At 39.4% G+C, this 26983-nt stretch overlaps 1 protein-coding gene across 2 annotated transcripts; it reads right to left on the minus strand.

Annotated features, from left to right (window-relative positions):
- Positions 1-4919: 4919 nt before the first annotated feature.
- LOC105054986 (uncharacterized) lies at positions 4920-21592 on the minus strand. 2 transcript variants are annotated; one of them, XM_073246833.1, is made up of 16 exons: positions 21398-21592; positions 21119-21329; positions 16621-16672; positions 16462-16504; positions 16006-16062; positions 13854-13966; positions 13696-13761; positions 13447-13595; positions 11481-11556; positions 11314-11375; positions 9403-9507; positions 7614-7689; positions 5934-6046; positions 5524-5583; positions 5285-5430; positions 4920-5058 (listed from the first exon to the last, which is right to left on the minus strand). In XM_073246833.1, exons 1-15 carry the CDS (start codon positions 21486-21488, stop codon positions 5325-5327), a joined length of 1380 nt encoding a protein of 459 aa, XP_073102934.1. In that variant the 5' UTR covers positions 21489-21592; the 3' UTR covers positions 4920-5058; positions 5285-5324. The 2 variants fall into 2 exon arrangements, with proteins under 2 accessions (XP_073102934.1, XP_010934968.1); XM_010936666.4 differs by having other exon boundaries at positions 13690-13761; positions 21398-21590.
- Between the last annotated feature and the right edge of the window lie 5391 nt (positions 21593-26983).

The raw sequence follows: 26983 nt of genomic DNA on the forward strand, positions 1-26983 counted from the left end.
TTTCGTCTTCAGTTTTATTTTAAATTTATGTACTCTATCTTGCTCAATTTCAACTAATCTTGAAACGAATTTGGCTAACTCTATGAATTTGACTTCATATTCTGCAACGGATCTGTTCTCCTATTTCAGATGAATGAACTCTTGCTCTTTCTGTATTCTGACACTTCGAGAAAAGTACTTGTCAAAAAATTCATCTCGAAGTCTCTCCCAAGTGAGTGGTATCCTATTGTGTTCATATTTTTGTTCAAGTATACGCCACCAGTTGTATGCCTCACCTTATAACAGATATGCTGTGTAGCGGATCTTCTCATCATCGTGGCATTCTTGCACGGCGAATGCTTTCTTCATCTCCATAATCCAGTTGTCAGCTTCCAGTGGCTTGATGGTCCCTTTGAAGGCTGGAGGAGCTAGCTTTTTAAACTCGACGATGTTGTTTCTCTACATCGGATGTTCTTCATGTCTAGGTGTCAGTGGAGGATGCTGACGTGGCTGTGCATGTTGTTGTTGAAGTAACTGTTACTGTGTTTGAACTACTCCGATCAGAGTTTGCATTAGTTGAGTCATGTTCGGCTTTTCCTGCACTGTCGGAGTATTTTCAGTAGGGTCAATGATTCCCTCCTGCTGAGATATGCCGCTATTCAATTAGGGAGTGTTATCACCAAGTAGATTTGATGTCCCTCCTATCGCTCCTTGAGTATTCTTCATTCGTCGTGGAGGCATATTGACCTATGACAAATTTGAGATGATAACTTATCCTTAATAAAGTTATAAACTTACTTAAGATAGGTCAGATCATAATCATCACAGCTAACCTCTCAAATTTCCTAATATCTACCCATCACTCACTCATTCTATTCTACATGTCTTTATCTATCTACTTATACTCTGATACCATATAAATTGTCACGCCCCCGACCCGAGATTGTGAGTCGAAGGTCATGACAACCGCCGCATACTCATAAGAAACTTTTTTCATAAGCATACAAGGCATCTCATCATGATGTCATACACATAAAATTAAATAAATTTTTAATTTTAATGATCAAACTTTAGTTCAAATAACAAATCAAAACTCAGTGTCAAAAGAAAAAATAATTGTCTGACAAAGTCAACACAAAATAAAAATCTTGCATCAATTCTGAGAAAATCCTAAATCAAATGAGCTAACTCCATCTCTAATCACTCTCCCAACCGAAATCCCGCATCATGCTAATTTTCTAGATCTGTAAAGAAAAAATATAAAACTCATCATGAGCTAAATAGCCCAGTAAGCAGTGTATATCTTTAACTGAATAAATTAGGTAATAATACTGTACATATCGGTTTACTGATAATAACAAAATTAATATGTAAATTCATGAATTCATAATTTAATTCATCACACTATCAGTCATATATAAAATTTTAATTCATCATAATTTTAAATTATACTTATCATCTTAAATTCATGAAATTTCTTAAGTTCTTTTTATCAACTATGAACTATGACTACATTTTTTCTGTGACAGGAACATAATACCGTGTATCTTCTTGCAGTAGGCTGCGAATCATCTGCCAGCAAAGTCCTTCAGAATCGCTGGTCTCTCTGACGGTTTATCACTGGTCTCTCTAGCGACATATCACTGGTCTTGCTGGCGACATAAACCCTCAGGACAAATTAATTACCAACGTATATGCCTCCATTGACGGGATCCTTTACATAGTCAGATTATCAATTCATATCATCTTTCAATTCATATATTATTTCAAAAATAATATAAATAAGTGATATTCGAGTCAAATCAATCATATCATTCTTTATGATCATACATCATCATAATAATTTTCAACAAATATTTTCAATCATAAATAATTTTCAATAATTATTTTCAAACACAATTAATTTCAACAAATATTTTCAATCATAAATAATTTTCAACAATTATTTTCAAACATAATTAATTTTAACAAATATTTTCAATCACAAGTATATCATGAATTTATATAATTCAAATTTATAATTTACCAGATAAATTCAATAAAAGTAAAACACTACTTACCTCAAAAGAAAATCCAAATTAGGGATCCTAGAAATCTTAAAAATCTTTCTCTGAACCTGGTACGCCAAATATCATATTTTTGATCAAAATTTCATCAAATAAAAATAAAATAAAAATTTTTAAAATTCAATGTCCTCACATGGATCGACTAGATGACAGCATCCAGGATTTTTTGGATTGATCCATGAAAACTCTTCTTGTATTATTATTATTATTATTATTATTATTATTATTATTATTATTATTATTTTAAAAAATCTATCAATTCTAAAAAAATCCAAGAGAGAGATAGCAGAGAGAGAAAGTCTCTCTCTCCTTCTCTTGCTCTCTCTCTCCTTTTTTTTTCTTTTTCCTTCTTTTTTCTTTTCTTTTTTTTTCTCTTCTTTTTCTTTTCTTTTCTTTTTCTCTTCTTTTTCTCTTCTTTTTCCTTCTTTTTTTTTTTTTTCTTTTCTTCTCATGTTCTTCCTTGGCCGAAACAGGGGACCGACCATTCCCTTCCTTTGATCGATTGTCCGAACCGCAGTCGGCGTGACAAAGGCCGGCGGCAGGGGGGCAACTCTCTCGAGTTCAGAGAGGCTAAGGCCGACGGTCGGCAATGATCGCCGGCATCGGAAAATCAAAGAGAAAAAGAGATCAAATAGGAGGGTCCCTTCTCCGATGAAATTCGACAGCACCTATCACCAGCAGTCGTGCACAGAAGCACAGGAAGGAGAGAGAAGAGAGGAAGAGGAAAAAGGCTTACCTCAGTCTCCGGTGATCCCACCGACAAGAAATCGTGGCGAGCACGAATCAAGGGGCCGCGGCTTCAATCGAAGAAATCAGGGAGGAAGAGAGGGAGGAAAATCGGTGGGGGGTTCTTAGGAAGGGGGAAGGTCTTTTTATAGAGAGCCCTAAGACCTCTAGTGGTCCTAGGACTCTCGATCCACGATGGCTCATCGGAGAAGAAGACTCCTATTGGGAGTTTTCTTCCCGATTTCTCTGTTTCCTTTTTTTTTTTCAATTGGGCTTGGACTTGGGTCTTCTCAATTGGCCTTTGGGCTTGGGTCATGACAAAATCACTTCATAAGAAACAAGCTAAGCTTGAAAACATCCTATCAAGCCTGACGAGAGATCAATTATCCCATAGTAGAGTTGATCATGGGCCGGGCCTCGGCCCTAAAGTATTGTCATTTTTAGTTAGGCTTTGGGCTAGATCTATTTAAAATTCATCATTTTCAATGCCCAAGCTAGGCCCTGCATGCCAAGAACTTGTTGATCCTTTGTCAATCTACTAGGGATGAGAGCTTACATCTAGATGCACCATTTGAACTCTATCCCAATCTAAGATGGATCATTAAAAGTTAAAAATCAATAGTGAACAACTTATAGGAGTCTATGGGCGGGTTCGGTTTGTATCTTTCATGCAAAGAATGATTTCTCTGCTTTTGCAACGTCAACCATTGGCTTATACAAAATTCACCTGCACACGAAAGAAATGGATTGGCATGCTTTGAAATCTGTGCAATGCACGACTCAATGTCACGAAAAAAGATTGATCATTCTTTCTCTCCAAAGGTACAACCCAAACCCTCCATGGGTGCTCCAATTTGAGAAGCAATCTGATGTTTGAATCCTAAAATATTGCTCCGGTGATTTTGCTGCATGGTCCAGTGCATCGGCCACAATACAAACGCATGTGGTTCTCTTCTTGCCCTCAAATTGCTTCCGAATAGGGGTGAAAGTGGTATGGATATCCATCCGAATCCATTTCATACCTGAACAATCCGGATATGGACAAGAAGGTAACTAAAAAATAACTCATATTTGTTTCTGATGACTGTTGACAATAATAATCCTGTATCAGATATGTTAAGAATCATAAAGACCTGCGCACACAATTTATTGAATAATTTCTGGAGTCAATTCACTTAACCAATTTCATCGGTATATGAATGTTGGCATATTATTTTTGCTTTTAATGTCAAGATGCTGACAGCTGACAATTTATGGTAGAAATCTTGTCAGTTTTATATGGCCTTCCAGGAATGTGTTGTTCAAAAATGACACATGGATTAACGAAATTGTCAGATAGCCATAGTAAAAGATTCATTATGGTCAACAGCCATAGCCCTCATAATAATTTTTTCCTTTATTCTTTTAATGTTGTTTGGTCTTGTCCTTATGGATGATTGAAATTTCCTCTGTTTTGGTTGATGGATAATACCTCATTTGCCAGGGTAATAAAACAGGATAACAATTAGAAAACTAAATTAAAAAAAAAAAAAAGGCTTTGCAGGAATCCACCATTGGATCATCCACTGGTCGCTTTGAGATCTATGCAGCAGATAAATGATGAAATCTAGAACGCTTTGAGAGCTGCATTATAAGTGACCCAACAATAGATTTGCACAAAGGAAGGTGAATCCCCCCACCAGCCATGCGGCATATGGAACCTTTTTGTGTGACTAAGGTGGCCCAGGTCATTGCTCGATTCCTTCGACACAGCCTCAGCCATGATAGAGAGGAGGGATAGATAGGTCATGAGAACATCAGAAAGGATCAATTTGTGCTAAATTTTCTACTCTTATGTAGGATATTAGCCTGGTCTGGATAAAGCATATCTATTTTTTTCCAACAGGCCAAAACCTGAAATAAATCCCTCCCTCCCCCTCCCCTCTTCTCTCTCTTCCACCTCCTGGTTAAGCATATAATGCAGTAAACTGGTAATTTCAGCAGATTATTGCAACTTCTTCCATGAAGCTTCTTTCAGCAATGAAAATACTAATGTCTCATGCATACAACATAGTTTTAAACAAAAAAATTCAGAAAAAAACAAATTAGAAAAACAGGAAGCCTCATATTACAGAAGGACTTTAACATGACACCTGCTGGACACAGTAAATTGCTCACTGTTATTCAACACTAGCGGACTCATCTTCCTCCAATTTAATCTGTAGAAGTAATAAAAGGAAGAGAGCTCGTAACCAACACAAAGCGCTAAGGTTCTGCTGATTTTTTCCAAATTGCATTAGATCATTCCCTGCAAATATATCAATAAATTTATTTGCTTTGAGAAGTCCATAAATATGATTTTCTGCAATATTATCAGAAAATGAATAATAGGGGGGCCACGGCAAGCATCTAAATGCAAGTCCTAAGAAAAAGCATGAGGCAAACATGATTACACATACCGCAATGCCAATATCCATAAAAGATGGCATGGAATAGGGCCAGTGGATAACAACAGGACATTAATCATAACATACCAGGGTCAATTCAAATACCATCCGTAGGCAACAGTAATCATCAGAAAATGAAGTCACTGAGCTGGCCGCTTGGATCTCTTTGCATATTGCTTTTGATAATAGATGCACTGCCTTCTACATCAGAACCGTAGCAGTTCATTCGATGCCTGTATACATTGGTCCCACTAACAGCTTAAATTTGGTCTATTCTATAGCATCATAGTTTATTATATGTCAACTGTGCAATTTCATGAACATACCAAGTGAAATGGTCATCACAACAAATGGAACCCCAGATGACAGAAAGTCCAGTCCCATTCCTAAAGAGAGCAAACTGAAAATGTTGAGCAGACAAAAGGAAAGAAAAGGAGAAAAAAATTCAAGTGGATGCACGTGGAAATGGAAACAAGTGTGAAGCATTTATGTTTCATTTCAAGAAAATTCCACTGCCTTAATTTTCCCTATAGTTTCCTGCAAATGATGAACTTGTCAAATGTTGAACATTCAAGAAACTCCAAGTGAATTTAATCAGGTTTCCAAAGGAAATCATCTTTTATTGTTGATAAAATCCATTCCAAGTATGGCTGCAAGGTTCACGACTTCAGAAATGAACGACAATGATGTTCTCGTACAAATAACAGAAAATGTCAGTAAGAAGCAAAGAAAATACCATGTGGCTGTATACATATTGTAGAACTTGTCAAAGGCCTTATCAAGGCAATAGTGGCAAACTAGAAGATCCTTCAATTCTGTTACATTGCAAGTCGACTTGCAGCATTTTACCTGCACCAAGATGAACTGGTATTGATATGGGCATAACAGATGAGGCCAGTAAAGAATATGTAGACCTTCTGAACAGGATTCCGCAGTTTACATATTTATGTTAAGCTGTTAAGAATCTCCTTTTTTTTGGAGGAAAAAGAGAAGCAGAAGAGATTTCAAAAGGAAAACAAGTGCTTGAATAAGAGTTGAACGTTAGCATTAGGAAGAATTAGACGTTAGCATTAGGAAGTTAGCGCGGATGAAAAATCCTGGAACTTGTGCAACAGCCGATGATCATTGCTAGAAGGGATAGGACCAACAATTGCATAATAGGACTGGTTTGAGACAAGCTTAAAATAATCCCCATCCCAGTATGAAATGAATGAATCTAACTCAACCTGCACCTTCAGCCTTCTCAATTTATAATTTCCACCTTAAGGCACCAGAAACTGTGCTATTAATCAATACAAGAAGTTGATGCTGAGATTTCTGTGGAATAGAGGAAATAGTGAGACAGAATCATTAAAGCTGGTGAGACAGAGCTCTTTTATGTACGCTTAGACTCTTTGGGCATTCAGGATGATGTATTTTTGGATTCTAGACTCTAGAGAACACTTCTTCTGCCCTGCAATCAGCAAGTCAAAGCCACTGACAACTAGCAAGTGGCCAGCTTTTCAAGCTGCTGCATCCTTTTTTTTTCTTTAAAAATGGGTGAGGGGGGGTTTTAGGGAGTCTGAGGCTCCTTAAGGTCCTAAGTATGTTATTATTTACATCCTTGGAGAAATGATGCCACGATTTAATTCTGATGTATTACAGGGTAACTTTCATGTTACATTATATAGCATCGGCCATTCCAGTAGCGAGATATTGTTTGCTAAGGTAATCTGAAAGAGATTCCTGTGTCTTAGAAAGTACAATTGATCCTCTGAGCCAGTGTTTCAATAATTAAATGGTTTGATTACAATGTTAAAAAATAGCTAGAAGGTAATCAAACACATGGTTTGCCAGAATCTGCTTCCTGGATATGGGAATGAAGATCATTCATGTTCTCTCCAGTGATTGGAGTAACCAGCAAACTGATACAATAAGGTGAACTTTGCAGAGTGCTACTATCCAATATTTTTTGTTTAGAATGCAAGACTTAAAGATGACTCTGAAGACGACGTAAATGTTTTTTTTTTTTTCCTTCATGCTTCCCAGGCAACTTTTGTTGGAGGGGATTGTCAGGACTTTCGAAGAAGTCATTCCTGCAAATTATTAGTTTCTTATCGGTATAAATGTTTGGCTGAGACCTGCATTATGCACAATGTAGGTCTAGGCTAAGAGAGGAAGGGTTGGCCTTCTTATCTACTGTTGGCTCAACATCTCATTGCTGGTTATTACACATTATATTCTTCTAGGCAATACAGGTTTTTGCAACTCAGCTACCAACTGCACCCCACCTAGGGAGGAAACCACATTCTACTTGAATCTTCCCATGCATATCACCTAATGTAATAGGGGTATATTAAAATTCTAAGCCACCCAATTAGTCATCAAAGAATAAAAATAGCAAATTTACATTAAATTGCATCTGAAACATGCTTACCAAACGTTTAAGCTTATAAGAGTAAAACCTTTGATGAGAAGGGTGTGCACAAATATGTGCCTTCAAATGACCTGCACTGTGAAAACCATTCAAAGGAGAGGGTTAAAAGAAAGAAAGAACTCATTGGTGTAGATAGCTAGGTAACACAGATTATCACAGGTTTAACAATAACACTAACACTGAAAAAATTGAGCACAAACCTGTGCATGTAAGTGTATAAAACTTAAAATGACAAATCAATTCTTGACATTTTGCATAGGATGATACTCATGTATATTATTCTATATAGCATATAATCAACAAGGATGGCTGGTCAACCATTTATGTTATCATCAGAACTGTATATCATTTCATGCTACACTACTTTTCCAGAGGTAGTTGAGGGCAAAGATTTTTGGTGCGGAAGCCATTAGGTATCTTAATCTAAACAGGATATGCAGGTCATGGTAAGTTGCTCCCCACAAGCACTTCATGGCCCATCCTTCCTTCCTTGTCCCTTGTTGAACAAAGTTGCCACCTGTCCCCATAATTCTCTGTCCTTCCCTCATCAAAACTATCAGTTTTAACCAAAAAGGTCAGATGTTGGTTAAATAAACTGATAAACAAACCAAATTGCTCACTAGAAAGCTAGTGCTCCTTACATAAAATCCATTATATATCGTATAGATCTAGCTTATTGACCATTTACATCATTTACTAAGCTTTCTCAAGTTTAATTATCCAAATAAAATGGTGAAACACTCGTATCATCAAGTGCAGTCCTCAGATCTATTATTTTGTTAACATCTCTTTGTGATCTCGCTGTCTTTCATAAAATTATATGATTGATATGATCCATGTTTGCAATTAACTAATTGATCTATATGTGCAGTTTCTCCTTCAACCATTGCAGCTAATTTATAGGTGTTAACATCTAGAAGGTTTCATGATCCAGAAAGGCTGTGCTAACGGATATAAAAGCTTTAGCTTCTAATTTGTGGTAGATCGTAATGCAAGACACTGCACAGGTGGCACACAAAGGAATAGAATATCTATACAATGCACATGTTTCAGATTTAAGTATGATCAGGTCTTGCTTTAATCAAATCATGAACTACGCTTAATTGTTTAACTAAAAAAATCGGCTTAGAGACCTATTTCACGGATTTAATTAAATTTAAATCATCTTATCAATGGTGGAGAGAACCAAAACCACTGAACATTTTCTAATATTGATACAGTCCTACTACGGTTATACTTAGCCATATCAGGCTAACTGCAAAGTTTTACATGCCATTTCCAACTCCTTAATAACTTTGGTTCTTTTCTTCTCCTTTTTCCTCTTGGGAGAAGATCAGTTCTACCAATTAAGCAGCAAAGCATTGCTTAAATCAATTTGATACCCTCCAACTCTGGCATAAATTGGAGTTGAAAGCAATTAAGAAACTATAGCTACTCATTCCTCAAAATGGTGTGATAACAAAACGAAGATCCAACACATAGATGAGCTCTTGCAAATTGAACTGAGCCAAATACGCACGAAGTTGATCTATTGGCCAGCAAAAGCTTTGCATCCCATAATACCTGATGCAACTTTTCAAAATAAACTTGACTAACTGCAATTAGATGAATGGAAGATTATGTGGAGAATGAAAAGAAACGGCTCCAAAACTGCTACTGTCTTTAAGCCATGAATAACGTTAGAGGTTGTAAATGTATAACCAACGTACCATTTAAAGATTGCCTCACTATATTGAGAAAAACAAGTACATGTAAGTACAAACAAAAGAATTCAGGATAAGAACTTAACCTATCGCAGAAGACCATGTTACAGTCAAGGCACAGTGCCAAACTTGATGAGCCATGACAAGTATTGCATGTTGCACTAGATGAGTTCTTTCCTATTTGCTGGCATCTGCAGAATACAAGAGATATTAGATAGTAGAAATAGGAAAACCACAGGAGAAACACTAAACCATATATCAAATAGAATTTAAGCCTAACAAAGATAAACTTGTAAATCTACAGTTCAAGCTAAAGGGATAATATTTAAGGAGAAAATATTTCAGTTTACAAAAATAAAAAGAAAATGAAGGTGAAATAAAAATGGCCAAACAGTATATTACAAAACAATGTTACTTGTGGCCTGCAAAGACATACAAGACCAGACCAGCTGTTATAAGCTACTGGAACATGAGAAAGACTGAAAGCAATGTCCAAAGGACTCAATTATTTATGAGCTGTGAAAATAATCGACATTGAAAAGCATCTCATAGCACTATATGCTGGTTGAAATGGTTATAAATCATGTGAATTATTTATATCAGGGCACATATCAGAGCACTATATACTCATCAAAATGGTTGTATATCATATGAAATACTTGCACCAGTGCATATAAAAACCAATTCCATGGTATATTCCAATAGACAGGTACTTGTAATCCTCCTTACATGGACATAATGCTCCAACTCTATAAATAATGAAGAGTCATTGCTTCAATAATTTTTTAGTTCTGAAATGTCAATTGAGTGATCAGTGTAACCATATAAATAAGTCCTCCACCATTACTAATTTATTTAATTTTCCTTAAAATATAGGATGATTATTATAAGTTGATCAAGGATTGAGATGGCCTCAATCTTTTTCACCTTTCAAAGAGAACTAGGTTTATTGCTTTCCAGAAAAAAACTCTACCACTTTCCTGAACAAAGTCACACAAGTGCCTTTTCTGAAAATCTAATAAGACTTTTTGATCACCTCATTCTTTTTCTACCTTTAGAAGAAAAACCTAGATCACATTCTTCTTATAGAGAAACTTTGCAAAGTCACCAAATATAAAATAGACTCGGTTGGCTGCACTCGCCTAGATTTGCAGTTAATATAGAACCTAAATTGATCATATGTTATTAGTCTCCATATTCTGGATTTTATTCCTCCTTTTGTGGCATATTAGATCAAGGTTTATTAAAAATACTCAGCCTCTGCATGAAGCCTACCTAATACCAAATCCTAACCCTCTGCCACCTCAAATTTGTGTCTCCATGCAACACCTCAAGATTTTGATATATGACTCCCCAATGCTATTTGTTGATGACTTCCTCCCTCAACCTCAACACTCACTCTCTACCTACAGCTTGATGTTCTCCTTTCCATCATTACATAAGTGAAACCTACTGACACATTAACAACTTCTGCCTCATTATCTAAGGGTTTCCCCACCACTCTCCCTCCCATATGAAAAGAAACTTTTAAATCCCAGATAACCGCATTTCAAATTAATGAGTATCACCTTCCAGGGGAAAAATATATTTCTATCTAAAGCAAGGACTTGTATTGATTTGCCAAACCAATAAAATCTTAGTTCAAGACTATTTTTTCATATAAGCTTGCAGGGCTGGCATGGAGAATATAATATCTCACATAAATATTGTAGCAAACTATGGAAGGTGTCCATGGATGAGTACTGTGATGTGTTTGCTGGCTTAATAGGCTTGAAACTACTGGTTACTACTAAATGAATTTAAATGCAACTTCAGATTATTCACTTTAACTAGATTAGATCTATACAACTAATTAAAATAATATTATTCTGAGGATTTAAAATAAATATCAGCACATATTCATGACATGCATGGTTGCCATAACAATATAAATTATAAAGAAAACACATATATGTAAAGAAATATTCCTCCACAGCTAAATGACACAAGAAGTAAACCTTTTGTAGAGGGCACGTAGGTCTTTAGGTATTGGGTTCAATCTGTAATCCGACACCAGTTCCTAAGAGAAACAAAGGTACTACCAAATATTATGTTTTGATATTAATAAGTGCAATAATAGGTGCAAACATTAAATGATAGCATTTAAATTTAAAGAAAGTAAAACCTGGCTGCATCGATTGGAAGAACCTATTTTCACCAAGCAATCCTCCGCTAGGTGGCCAGGCTTTTGACATCTCCAACTGTTATAAAAAAATTCACATGTTAAGCATCTACAAATGCTAATATGACCAAGACAACAGACTTACAAGATACAAACTAGGAAAGATACACGAGAGAGAGAGAGAGAGAGAATTTAGGACAGGTCTCTTGGTGTTGGTGGTGCATAAGTCTTTGCTTTCCCAGTCCTTGATAGAATCAAGTAACCGTGGTCTTGCTTCCAAAAAGAACACACTGTATTTTCCTATCCATGCTTGAACTTATGTAGAAAGTTGCAAAAATGTATCATTTTTTCAGAATCATATCAAATTTTACAAAGACAGATGAGATATTTTTGTCATATTCAACACTTTTCAGTAATTGGATCAGCTTACAATATCTTTGTTGAGAAGCAGCAAATTTATTCTTCACAAAGTACGAAAAAAGGGACCCTAAAAACCCTTTACAAAACAAGAAACAAATAGTAGAAAGAAAATGCAGTAAAAGCATGAATCACTCATTCTCTAAAAGGTGAACAAGATTACCAAACATCAAGTAAATCAAAGTCAGATTGAGGGCAAAAGAGCTTAAAAATCATTTGACTAGTTTGAACCAGGCAAAAGACTGAAAGCCTTGAAAGGTACATCAGCCTTGAACTCCTCAACTAGTTTTAACCAGGTTTTCACTAGCTAAGTCTAAGTCGGTTGAATTATGCTTCATCATCAGTCACTGTGTGTTGCATTGATTGCAGAAAATATTAGCTCCATGCCTCTGCAGACATGCCAATAAGTAGCTGTTGAATTTAAGTGGACATTTTTGGATATTGGCTAGTGAAATTTCATATGCAAGTCATTCCGTCTCTGCCAAATTCTTCTCCAGATTGATTATGACTGCAGCTTTGCATTTCTTACAGCTGATGTTTTTTCCCTCTCTATTTTATTATTCTTTGTATTCCTCATTAAAACACTTGATCATAAAGAAATTATATCCCACTTTACCTTTGGTTATTGGAGAAGCTTCCAAGTTAACAGAATTGGCTTCTATTGCTTGTTAAGGTGTCAAAGCACCTTAAGATTGGATATAACTATTGAGGTAAAACCTGCGGCAGAGCTAGAATTCTGGTCCAGGGGGTGACACAAACAGTCTAAAGATCTAAAAAAATTTTATCATATATTAAAATTAATAAAAAAGTAAAGCACTAGATTGGCTATTGCTGCATATGGACAATGAGAAGTTCTTATGAATTTGAACCTAATATATGCAGTTAGTGCCTCTTCTTCTTCCTCCTTTAATCATCTCTATTATACATATGAGGATATTTTTCCTCTCTTTGAAATGAATTCATGCCTTTTTTAAATGAAAGGCTGAGGTCAGTTCTAAAAAGTTATAAAAAATAAAGCATAAGTTGCATAAAAAAAGCAGTTATAATTACAAAAACCACGTCATGTTGCAAAATTAATGGTCCATATGACCAGGTAACAACATCGTCCATGGAAAAAGACAGATAACTTAATTTTAATTAGATTTTTGTGGATTTACGTGGGATTTCTATGGGGAGAGGGAGTAGTGGAAATCTTGGTTTCTTTGAAAACATTGGGTTTCTTTTACACAACCATAAAAAACAAGAACCCAGATTCTCTGGGAAAACTAGTGAAAAAAATCCGAACGAGCCACAACTTTTGCACTCTTTCCTTGGGTATCATAAGATTTTCAAGAGAGCAAATCTCAATTTTCTTAACAGTATATGTATTAGGTAGTTCCAGAATTTCAGCTCCCCGCACCCCCACCTCCTTTCTCCAGCAGTGGGTAGAACAAGCATCAAACAATATTTCAAGGAGCCAAGAAGCTAGACATATATAGTTGACCAATCCAAGTGCTTGAATTTGCAAATGTAAACATAGACCATCAAATAAAACATTTATAGTGAATTGTACCATTTATATGTAGACAGACTGAACGTCTTCTGGGCATCAGAGGACCACTGATGCCTGTCCTCATCCCAAGCATCCTTCTCTAACTCAGGCATCTGTAACACATCTTCAGGTCCAGTTTGCCATGGCAATTCCTTGTGACTAAATGTTCTCTGTGGGAAAAGAGAAGAAAAGATTCGAAGTTACATGGCTAATTTTGAATTTAACTAATCTTGAAATAACCAAGTGCATGTAGGTATGAAAAACCTCAACCAGGGGAAGATCTTTGAGTTCCAGTAGTTCAGTTTTGCAATCTATGCTGCAGATATCATCACCAGTCTGGATTGGAACAACATTTAACAGCTAATATGAATTTCTGGCAACAACAAATGACTCAACAGAAGGTAATCTTTGATGACTTCCAATCTCACCCTATCACAGATATACTCTCCATAACGTCCACATAAGACACAGGCTGGCTCTCCAGGTAAAGGAAAGCGTTGTTCATGTCTCTCCTTAACTCGATTACTCTCTTCTGCATGAGCTGAAAAGAAGATTACACTGAATCAGAATTCATGGCCGCTAAAAATCCAGAAATGCAAAAGAAACTGCAAAAAATTTTCACCGCATGTTTCTTGTCGTAAAACCTAGAATCAAACAGAATATGTCAAAACTTTTAAATATGACTGAGATTCTTCAAGATCATTGAAAGGGACAAGAAGGAATATGGTTTCTCATAAACCATCAGTCGTCCCATCATTGTATGAGGGCACATTATATCGATCAAAAAGTTTCTGATAAACCAAAAAGAGAGGGAAGGTTAACGTTGCTAGAACATACAGGTTTATTACCAACCACAGCCTGTGAAACAACAGAAAACAGATAATGCACCTTCTCACAGAATTGCGAAATGATAACCAAAGTTGTAAGACAGAAATTACAACCAAAAAAAGATAGCATGCAAGATTTTAGATGCCTACACGTCAACTTCTTACTTAATTGATGTATGGTCGTCATGCTTGCAAAAAATTAAAGCATAGTGCAATATATCTAGATGATGCTTCTGAAAAACAAAGGTGAAATTTTAGTTTTACACATTAAGTGTATTTGCAGAAACAGAACTTTAGTAACAACTGTTAGTCATGAGCAATTATAGTACTACAAGAAAATGCTATGGCAATAGAAAATATTGATTGACCAGAAAGAGATGGGCAAAAGCTGAAATACTGACTAATGCAAATCTCCACAGGGATATAAGCAGAAATACTAACTAATGCAAATCTCAACAGGGTTATAAGCTAAATACACAGTTATAACCATCTTGTAAAACACAATAAGAGTGGCATGTCGAAATCCCACTGTGCATGCGACATATTTACGTACTCATAGAAAACTGAAATTAATTCACAAAAGAAACAGAACTGTACATGTATATATCACTTCATAAATCATTTAAAACTTTCTAAACTCAATATGTATCATGCACTGAGAACTGACCCTGTGAGAAAGATAAACTAACCATACCACAGCAGGGTTGATCAAGGGAGCAGGAATGTGTTTAACATGAGTAGGAGGCATAATTGAGATGTAATTGGAGGAACAGTAAGTTCATGCAGTCAACAGTCCAGTAGATGCAAGGAATAAAGGCAGAATCATAGGTTAGAAAGAAATTTAAGAAACAAATTTGACATCACAACACAGATTACTGCTTCAAGACAGTACATGATCATTGAATGAAGAAGAGCTGAAGACAGAGAAATCTGCAACAAAAGTGACATGATGGTGACTAGAAAGTTGACTGACCTGAGGCAGACTTATACATACATGATGCATGTAAAATAAAATTTGAAAATCACAAATCAGCCAGGAAGGCAGCAGGCAAAATCATGCACACACATACTTGTGAGTGCAAAAACAAATGACACATCTAAATAAAATTTGGAATCCACAAATCATGCAATAGAATGTAGAAAAAGAACAGCATTTTGGTAAAGTCATGATTAAATTTCGAAACAAAAAATTTAGGCAATATTTAAAGAAACTGCTTGAGAATTTTATTATTATAAATCTTTGTAATTATGGAGACTACACAAGGAAAAAGAACATATGGCTTAAAGTCTACAATTAGAAGTTAATAGGGCAGTAATTGCCTGTTCATAGACTTAACCAAACATGTTCCTCTATGATATCTTCTAGGAATCTATTTGCAAAATTCACACCTTTCTATTTTTAATACTGTTTCAAGTCATAAAATTGATCCTTGCATCTACTGCTCCTTTTTTTGAAGTTTTTTTTTTTAAAAAAGAAATTGACAACATGGCACTAATCAGTTAAGTCATATGGTTAGTTGACTGTTGAACCACAGTAAAAGGATTTGAGACCTATTTTTTGCACAAACGGTCAGGATATCACATGGGTTGAAGTCACCAAACCACCTTTTCAAATCAAGGAAAGAAGATCACATGTGAATGACAAAATCTACACACGAATTTATTTTTTAAAAAATTTAAACAAGAATAAAAATGTGAAAACTAATATAGTTAAGCTTGAGTAAGATACATTTCGTGCATCAAGGAAACTTACCAGGAATGGATGCATCCAGTTTTTCTTCACATTCTTCAGATGAAGTTCTTTCACCCCCTGAGGCCACAAAAGCTTCCTTCAAAAATATAACAAAAACTAGAAGAAAGAAGAATGGAACCTTTAAACACCACAAGCTACAATGATTTACCAGATTTTTCTTTTTTTTAAAAAAAACGCCAACAGATATAATAAATCTTGCTAGTAGAAGTAAACAAAGGTTCCTCAATGCAGGATGTCATGGTTCCACTAAAAATTTTCCAAACCATTATCTACATATTGTTGCTGTCTTACTGGTTACATATATGCATCATCATATTAATTGTAGAAATAGAGATACATAAGTCAGTTCATTAAGCACCTACAAGACAAAATTGATTGAACAACTTCTAATTTCAAAACAATTATATATGCAATGAAAATTTATAAGTCAATGCGCATATCTTCAAAAGAATTAACCTTTACAATTCATAACGGGCTCACAATTCCTGCTGGAAGTCCCCTGTCAAAAGATGTATGAGGATACTATCAAATTGTGAAAGCCCAAGCATGGTCTGAAGTAAACAATAATTTGATCAAAGTTGCTTCTGGAAAATAAAAATGAGAACAAAAACCTACCACTGAACGTGGAGATGTATCAAGGGAAAACCGAGAAGTTCCTATTTCTTTCCTGTAATTTAGCAAACCAAATAAAACAATAAAATGAAACATCTGACAAACTTGACAGACTGCCATCCATGACAAGGACGGCTGAAAGTACAGGTGCCGTAAGGAAAATATAAAATTGTAAATGATGCTGAAGTTAAAACATGTCACATGCTCTAAGAAGCAACTCTTAATTTATGTATACATGAACCGTTGCATCAGACTGACAACAAGTTCTGAATTATGAACAAGGCACTTAGAATCAAACCAGGGCTGTAAACGGTCTGGACCTATGCAAGATCCAAATGAAAACTCAATGACCTTTGTTGGGTGGATGTCTGGCCAGGACACCACCTCCTAAGACCCTTTCAGTACCACGCGATGCAGCAGGAAGAAAGAAGAAACAAAATAAAAGGAAAAACAATCAAAATACGTGGATCAGCCACAAAAGGGCTCGCCTCCACGGGGCATGCAAACTTCACTATGAAAAGAAAATTTTACAAGAGGAGACCTCACCCTCAACCCTTGTACACCCAATTCTCTCTCACATAAAGTTCCCCTCACAAAAGCTCTCTCTCTCTTGGAGACCCCCCTGAACCCCTGAAGAGCCTAGCGACCGCTGTCCAGGAGCCTCCTGCTCCTTCTCTCACAGCGCCTCACGCCTCTCTCTCTCCTCTCGGTTCGTACGGCGGCGAGAAACCGAACCCCCTTTCTTCTGTTCGTTCTCAGGCCTTTTAAAGGTATAAACTGACTTTAATCCTTGATTAGAGAGGGATTAGGAATCCTAAACAAAGCCAAAACCCTCCTGGACCGTCGGATCAAGACCGGGAATCACCTGGGCCGATCGCGCTCCGGTCCACGGAATAGTGCCGTGGACCGCGAGAAACGCGTGGGAAAACGCCCACGCTGTCCACAGACCGCGCCGTGGACCACCCGGTCCACGGTGGACAGGGGCAAGGGCCAGCAGGCCGCTGGGTCGCGCGTCCCGCGCGGGCCTGGGCCTGGGACGCGCGTCCCGCGCAGGCCTGGGTCGCGCGGGCCTGGGTCCCGCGTCCCACGCGGGCCTGGGACGCGCGTCCTGCACGCCGCCGCCTGCGGCCGCGCCGCTGCCGCCCGCCGCCGGTCGCCGGCGGTCCTCCGCCGCCTCGATTCTCGTGCCGACTTCATAAGCTCGTATCTCCTCCATCCGAGCTCCGTTTCAGGTGATCTTGGTCTCGTTGGACTCTGTTTTTCGCCGCGAACCTCGCTGTGGGCTCAATGTGGGCTGAATCTCGAGGTGTCAAATCCTAACAATCTCCACCTCGACTCGATATTCGGCCTCCTCCAAACTCCGAGAGCTTCTGGATCTCCTCGCCCCCATGCCCTGGGGCAATCGCCTGCTGATCATGAATGGGCAAACATGGGAGTCGAGCTAGGCTGCTCGATCCCATCTCCGTCGTATGCTGTGCTCCTCCTGACCTGAGACCTGCTCGGGGCATCATCCTGCGGCAATAGGAATCTTACCTTGCGACGTCGCCTCTCGTCCTCCCGAGTCTCCTGTCTCGTGCCCGATCCGCCTCCTGGAGCTCCACCTCGCTTTGGGCTCCACCTGGCTCCCGATGCTCCACCTCGCACTGGGCTCCCTGCCAGGTAATAATGTCCTCTGCTCCCCTTCTTCCCCTCCAGCACAATCCTATCGCCGCGTAGCACCCTCAGGATTCCTCCACCAGCTACCGTCCTGTAGCCTCTTGAATCCAGTCTGCTAAGTGAGATAAGATTCCGCCTGAAATCGGGTATGTATCGGACCTCCCCCAATCTCCTCACTGCACCGTCATGTGTCCTCCAACTGACCGTCCCAATGCCTCTGATCGCACAGCTCGATCCATTCGGCAGATATACAGTGCTCTCACTGTTCTCCAGAGAGTCAAACTGCTCCTCTCTGCAACACACATGATAGAGGCATGCAGAATCTAATATCCACTGCTGGGAAGAAGTAGATACCTCGTCAGATATCTCCAGGACATCTCCATCTGAATCACTACCGGCCGTCGCTACAGCAGCCACCGTCCGATTTTTCAGTTAGGGGCAATCTCTGGCTAGATGCCCCAACTCCTCATACCGGTAACACCTGGTTTTGCTCAAGTCCCTCCTGGACTTAGACCGCCCTCGTTGCGATCTCCTGTCGCTCCGTCTACCGCCTCCTGCACCTCCAGAAGCCACCAAAGCTGAGCTATCGACACCTGAGCTCGAAGCTGGGTTCTCCCTCCTGAGAACATCGTTCTGGAGTATCGCCGCGGTGACCTCGTCCATCTTGATAGTGCTCTTCCCCACTAGAAGAGCAATCACCAAGGACTCGTACGAAGAGGGAAGCGACGCCAGCAAAACCAGCGCCCTGGTCTTCTCCTCAACGTTCTCGCCAACGCTGAGAAAGTCGATGAGGATCTTCTGGAAGTGGCTCAGATGCTCCTGCACGCTCTGTCCCTCAGTCATCCGCAGTTGGTAAAACTGCCTCCAGAGGAAAAGAGTGTTGGTGAGAGACTTCGCCATGTACAACTCCTCGAGCTTCGACCACAGCACCGTCGGGGAAGTCCCGCTCAGCACATGGATCACCACCTCATCCGCCAGGTACATGCGGATGGTACTCACCGCCTGCATCTGTAGCCGTTTCCAATCCTGCACCTCCATGGTGGTCGGCTTCTCATCGCACAAGAGAGCATCGATCAACCCCTGTTGGATGAGCACATCCTTCACCCTTGCCTGCCACAAGGAGAAATTGCTCTTACCATCGAACTTGTTGATCTCCATCTTGATTGTTCCTGTTTTCTCCATCTTCAGTCTTGCTCACCACCACTGCAATCTGCGTCCTTGTACCGCCTTGCTCTGATACCACTTGTTGGGTGGATGTCTGGCCAGGATACCACCTCCCAAGACCCTTTCAGTACCACGCGATGCAGCAGAAAGAAAGAAGAAACAAAACAAAAGGAAAAACAATCAAAATACGTGGATCAGCCACAAAAGGGCTCGCCTCCACGGGGCATGCAAACTTCACTATGAAAAGAAAATTTTACAAGAGGAGACCTCACCCTCAACCCTTGTACACCCAATTCTCTCTCACATAAAGTTCCCCTCACAAAAGCTCTCTCTCTCTTGGAGACCCCCCTGAACCCCTGAAGAGCCTAGCGACCGCTGTCCAGGAGCCTCCTGCTCCTTCTCTCACAGCGCCTCACGCCTCTCTCTCTCCTCTCGGTTCGTACGGCGGCGAGAAACCGAACCCCCTTTCTTCTGTTCGTTCTCAGGCCTTTTAAAGGTATAAACTGACTTTAATCCTTGATTAGAGAGGGATTAGGAATCCTAAACAAAGCCAAAACCCTCCTGGACCGTCGGATCAAGACCGGGAATCACCTGGGCCGTCCGATCGCGCTCCGGTCCACGGAATAGTGCCGTGGACCGCGAGAAACGTGTGGGAAACGCCCACGCGGTCCACAGACCGCGCCGTGGACCACCCGGTCCACGGTGGACCGGGGCAAGGGCCAGCAGGCCGCTGGGTCGCGCGTCCCGCGCGGGCCTGGGCCTGGGTCGCGCGTCCCGCGCGGGCCTGGGCCTGGGACGCGCGTCCCGCGCAGGCCTGGGTCGCGCGTCCTGCGCGGGCCTGGGTCCCGCATCCCACGCAGGCCTGGGACGCGCGTCCCGCGCGCCGCCGCCTGCGGCCGCGCCGCTGCCGCCCGCCGCCGGCGGTCCTCCGCCGCCTCGATTCTCGTGCCGACTTCATAAGCTCGTATCTCCTCCATCCGTGCTCCGTTTCAGGTGATCTTGGTCTCGTTGGACTCCGTTTTTCGCCGCGAACCTCGCTGTGGGCTCAATGTGGGCTGAATCTCGAGGTGTCAAATCCTAACAACTTGGCCAAAGACATATCATGCTACAGGCAACTTCTCCTGAAGCCTATGCATTTTCACTCATAGGGCATGTTTAATCGCGAGTGTTTCACTAATACCACGTTCATATACCAAATCATTAGCAATATTATGAATGCTCCTTGTCATGTTCATTATGCAAGCAAATTTTGCAGTTAATGATGCTCCATTAGTATCATTGCCCACTTCCATCTTTAGCAATCTGTCAAGCTTCCCTTACTCCTCGGTGACTTTACTAATGGTAACTAGGTGAGCATCTTGGATATGTAGCAAAAGTTTCGGGGAAATAAAATCAGCTCCCAATTTGATGGAACATGGAAAAAAAAAAAAAAAAATCAACTTTTCAGTTACATTTTCTTCCATCAATAACCATTGAGTGATACAATTTGGTAGGCACCCCAAAATAGGATTTTGGCGTGACGGTATACAAGCAATTGAAAGTTGAACCAAAAGCTAAATGGGATTTGAAGGCTCACAGGGAAAAGACTGGACCGATGCATGACGGCATGAATCGATTCTAGTTCATCAAAAAATTGAATTTTGGACACGATAAAAGGAGGACATAAGGAGGATGGCTTTGCCTTATCTTCTCGATGTAGCCTTGATGGGAGAAACTCGTCTGGCTTTGCTCCTCGGCACTCGCTGCCTCCTGGTGCCGCTTTCCTTCGTGCTTCCGCTTCCGATGCCGTGAATGAGAGGGGGCATACTTCTTGTTCTCCGGACTCTCTTCCGGAGTTGGTTCGCCGCTGGTAGCGGTGGTGGATGGTGCGTTTCCAGTCGCGGCATTGTATGCTGGAAACGAATAGCAGATGAATTGAAAAAAATAGCCGGGAGGAGAGAGAAAGAGAGAAAGAGGATACCTCTGAGGTTTTGGAGGACGGAGGACAGGCTCAAGTCTTTGTTGTAGGCGAAGGAGGGATTCTTGTAGAAGTTGGTTCGCGTGCTGCCCATCTCTCAGCCTCTGCCTCTCCTTCTCCGATGCGATTCAATCCGCGAGAGAAAGAGGAGCTCCTAGACACGATGGAAATGGCGACCCAGGAAAGCCTGAAGGAGTAAAATTAGAACCCCACACCTTCGTGGAATAAGAAATTACTTGGAGGGCTTATTTGGAAGACATACTTGGAAGCCTGTGGGTAGATGATTTACCGACTTGGAAAGGTACCCGACGATTGGTTACAATATATATTTATCAAAAAGCAAATAATACCACGAGTTGGCTGTTTTTTTTTTTTTTTTTTAAGCATGATTTGAATGAATGTACCGCATGTCCCTATGTGGTTTCTTAGTGTTTTATTTTTTAATTCTATTGAATATATTTAGGAGCTATTTGATTGAAGTTAATTTGGTATGAAAAAATGATTTTCGTATGAGATTATTATGTTTGATTTGAAAAAGAGAGGAAATAGATTGTAAAATAGTTGATAGTCTCCATACTTATTTTTTTCAAGAAAAAAAATAAAATAAATATTATGAAAGAATTAATATTTGATAAATTTTTAAGTGATAGTAATCTATATTTGGTAAAAATATTTTCAATAAAATTATATATATAATTATTGAATTTATTCTGATATCTTTTTAAATTTATTTAATAATTTTTTTTTATAAAAAAAATAAAAATGATATTATGTAAAAGATTACATGATTATAGTTATTATATAAAAACTAATTGGAGATGAAAATACTATCCTAATATTAAAAAAATATTTTATGTTAAAAGATATATTTATAAATTTGATCATATTCCTATATAAATTTACCTCCAATCAAACGTAGTAATTTTTTTTCAGTATTATTTTTTGAAATAATTTTTCTATTAATCAAATATAGTAAAATTTATTTTTTTTGATGATCATTTTTTCAATAAATAATTTTTAAAAATTATCTAATCTGCCCAACCAAATGGATCTTTATAGTAAACTTATATGAGCCATCCATGTTATCAAAATAAAGAAAAAGTATTAATGAAACTATAACAAGCAACCCGCTGACATAATTGAACATCATTATATAAGTTCCTTATTGGTTATACAGAATGGTTTCATTCATAAGGGGATCAAGTAGTGTAGGATGATGAAGGTTGATACCATAAATAGAGCTAAATTCTGAGTTAAAATATATTTTGAAGGACTTTGGCTTTAACTTCCATCAATTGAACTGCATAGGATTGTTGAGTTACGAGCATACTTGAGAAAGCAAGTTTGACAAACCCCTCAAAAAAGAAAAAAGCAAAAAGCAAAACCGAAAAAACAAAAAGCTGGCCGAAGGCAACGATTTAGAACAACAAAGATATATGTACCAAAAAAATGAGGAACAAAGAAAATTGGTATTAAAATTTTTGTTAGATTAAATGTGATTTAACTAAATACTTCACAAGTTTATGGGGGCTCTTTGTAAGTGTCCATTTTCTTTTTTTTCTTTTTGATGCTTAGTATTTATGGTGGGGAAAACAAATTGAATAGATTCCACGAATGTGCTCCTGAAAATGCTCAGATGTGACTCGGATCGTATTTCTTAGTAACCATGCAACATCTAAGAGAGATATGATCACGATAATTATCCACATAATCCCTTCTATTTAATTAGATGTTGGATTTTGGCATTTCAAATTTGACCCACTATAGCGAAGCCCACAGCTGCAGACCTAAGACAGAGAAGCCCACGGTGTAGGCCCTCAAGCGTGCAGGCCCGCATGGTCCATAGGTATACGCTGCTCGCAGCACACGGCCTAGCTGGATGTGCAGTCTACTACGCGGTCTAGCGTGTGGTCCAGATGTGAAGCCCGATTCACCATGGGTCTCACGCGGTCCATGCGCGACCTCATGCGGTCCATGCACGGTCCACACATGGCGAAGGTGGTCTATGTGCGGTCCACGTACAGGTGTATGCGATCAAGTGGCTGCTAGTGTGTACGGATGCGATCAAATGGTTCAAGTTGATCTTGGAGTCCTAACAGAGGTTTTAGGGTTTTTAATAGGGGCCTGACGGCTTGTGGAGCACAGAAAAAGAGCTAAGGATTTTAGGAGGCGGTCAAAGAGTTTTCTTGGAAGGTTTTGAGAGCTTTGTGAGGGTTTTTTGTGCTTCTTGTTGAGAGAGAGATTGATGTAAGAGGATTGAGAGAGTGTGATATTCTCTTATATTTATTTTCTCTCATAGTGAAGTTTGCATATCCCATTGAGATAAATCTTATGCTGATCTATGTTATTTTTGATTTTATCCTTTGTACTTCTTTCTTTCCTTCCACGGTATCGATATTATCATTGATATTGCGATCTTGGATGGAGATTTATATTTTACACTTGTGAGGAATCCTTCTAATAAGTGATATCAGAGTATGGGATTGTTCGGATTGTGGTGGTGTTGATCAAAATTGAAGACGATGGAGAAGACAGACTCAATTAAGGTAGAAATCAACCGATACGATGGGGAGAGCAATTTCTTCCTATGGCAAGCGAGGGTGAAGAATGTGCTCATCCAATAAGGATTGATTGATGCTCTCTTGTGTGAGGAGAAGCCGACTACTATCGAGGAGAAGAGTTAGAAGCAACTCCAGATGCAGATAGTGAGTATGATCCATTTATACTTGATGGATGATGTAGTGATCCATGTGCTTAGTGAAACTTCTCCGACGGTGATGTGGACAACGCTTGAGGATATGTACATGGCGAAGTCACTTACCAATGCTCTCTTTCTTTGAAAATAGTTCTATTAACTTCGGATGAGCAAGGAATAGAGCATGCAGGAGCATCTCAGTAATTTTCAAAAAATTTTTACTAATCTTCTCAGTGTTGGTGAGAAGGTTGAGAAAAAGACAAGGACATTGGTCTTGCTTTTATCACTTTTTCTTTTGTTTGAGTCTTTGGTGACTGCTCTTCTTATGGAAAAGAGCACCATCAAGATGGATGAGGTCAGTTCTATACTTTTCCAGAACGAGGTTCTCAGGTGGGAGAACCAAACTTTAAATTCAATTGGTGACTCGGCTTTGATGGTGACTGAAGGTGGTGGTGGCATAGGATGAAGCGGCAAAGGATCACAAGGTGGACGGTCCAGGTCCAAGTCGAGGGACTTCAGCAAGATCAAATACTATCGGTGTGATGAGTTGGGGCATTATTTCAGAGATTATCCATAGCTTAGGAATCAAACAAAGGCTATTGCGGTAGCGGTCCAAAGTAGCGACTTGAAGAATATGATGATGTTCTTCTGGTTTCAGATGAGGTATCTATTTCTTTTCTTCAGTATATTTTAGATTTGGCATGTTTGCGTTTGTTGTAGAGAGGAGATGTTTGACTTCCTAAAGAGTAGTGAGGACACTATTCATTTGCCAGATAGACGAGCGGTGCGATCAAGAGCATTGGGATAGTCAGCTTGTAGACACATGATAGAGTAGTAAGGATGTTGGATGATGTCCGATACATATTCAGTTTTAGGAGTAATCTGATTTCATCGAGCAAACTGGATTCAAGCAGCTATAGATGGAGAGCTGATGATGGAATCTTGAAGGTTGTGTGTAGTAGTAGGATTGTTATGAAGGAAAAGAAGTATAAAGGATACTACCTTTTGGCAAGGAGTTCAGTGCAAGGTGGAGCTTCAAGTGCCAGTGGGAGCTCAACGTAAAATGGAGCTCCCAGTATAGATAGATTGGGCATAAGATAAAAGACTCGAAAGGATGACAGGCAACATTATAGAGTGAAGTTCCTATTGCCGTAGGAGGCTACTTCGAGCAAGTCTCAGGTCAGATAGATCACAGCATATGACGGAGATGCGATAGAGCAGCCTGGCTCGACTCCCATATCTATCCATCCATGAGCAGTCAGATATTTGCCTCGAGGCATGAGGGCGAGATTATCTAAAAGCTCTCAAAGTTATGTGGAGGCCGAATATTGAGTCAAGATGGAGATTGTTGGATTTTGGCATCTTGAATTCGACCCATAGCAGTAGGCCCAAGACAGAGAAGCCCATGGTGCAGGCCTGCAGGCGCGACCCGTAGGCACATGTGGCATAACTGGATGCACGGTCCATCATGCAGTATACAGTGCATGCAGTGCATAGTCCTGGGTGAGGTGAGGTCCACCGCAGGCCTCATGCGGTCCACGCGCGGCCTCACGCGGCCTATGCACGGTCTCACGCGGCCTATGCACGGTCCACGTGCGGCGAAGGCAGTCTATGTGCGGTCCACATGCACATGTGCATGATCAAGTGGCTGCTAGTGCGTGCAGGCATGATCAACCAGTCCAAATTAATCCTGAAGTCCCAACAGAGATTTTAGGGTCTTTAAAAGAGGCCTGACAATCTGTGGAGCATAGAAGAGGGGTTGAGGAGTTTAGGTGGCAGCTAGAGAGAATTTTTGGAGGGTTTTGAGAGCTTTGTGAGGATTTTTTGTGCTTCTTATTGAGAGAGAAATTGATGTATGAGGGTTGAAAGAGTGTGATCTCTTCTTCTATTTATTTTCTCTCATAGTGAAGTTTGCATGCCTCATAGAAGTAAATCTTATGCTGATCCATATTATTTTTGATTTAGTCCTTTGTACTTCTTTTTTCTTTCTTTCTTTCTACGGTATCATCGGCATTATGATTTTGAATGGGGATCCGTATTCTGTACTCATAAAAGATCTTTTTAACAATTAGACGCCCTCAACATTTGCTATTATGATAAAAATTATTTAAGTAGGGAGCCTTGCATGTTGGATTCTCGTAGCAAGTTCTTTTAAACCCATTGTTCCCTTTTTTTTTTTTTTTTTTTTTTTTTTTTTTTTTTTTTTTTTTTTTTTTTGATAAAACAGATGAATTAACTAATTAAGACAGGCATGTGTACACCCATAAAAATCAGAAAATAAATATCTAAAAGTTGGTGCAGGCCCAAAACTAGCTGCTCTCTTAGAGACTTTGCCGCTATCAATGCATCCTTGTACGTGCCAATTATTATATTATAAAGTCACTCAACGCGTAGAATATTACAAATAACAGATAAAATGCATACAGAACTCATCAGAAATTAGTCCTCTGACGACATGCCAAGGATATGGAGTTGAACGAGGCATCCAACAATCTCCTTAAACCACGGAATTAACCAGAAACTCATAGTAGGATTTGCAAGAGTACAAAAGAGATACGGACTGACGCTCCTATTCAGAGTCCTCGCTCTTCTTGGGCTGGCGGTACTTCTCCTCGTAGTATTTGGCCCTCTCCATGGCCATATTGGCAAGCTTCTGGACGTTGGGCACGCTGTAGTTCTGGGCAATATAGATCCCAAAAGTGGTTCCTAGAACAAATGAGAAGCATTTCCGGATCAAAGCCATTGCCACCACCTTTTCTCTACTCCTTTTCCTTGCTAGTTTTCTTCTTCTTCTTCTTCTGCTTCCCTGATTGCAATCAGGTCCGAAATCCAGAGGCCTTTTATATAGAGGGATGGTAAATGGAGAGAAAGATGGCAAGAAAGGTGATGTTATT

Source organism: Elaeis guineensis, chromosome 12, assembly GCF_000442705.2.
Source record: "Elaeis guineensis isolate ETL-2024a chromosome 12, EG11, whole genome shotgun sequence".
NCBI lineage: Eukaryota > Viridiplantae > Streptophyta > Magnoliopsida > Arecales > Arecaceae > Elaeis > Elaeis guineensis.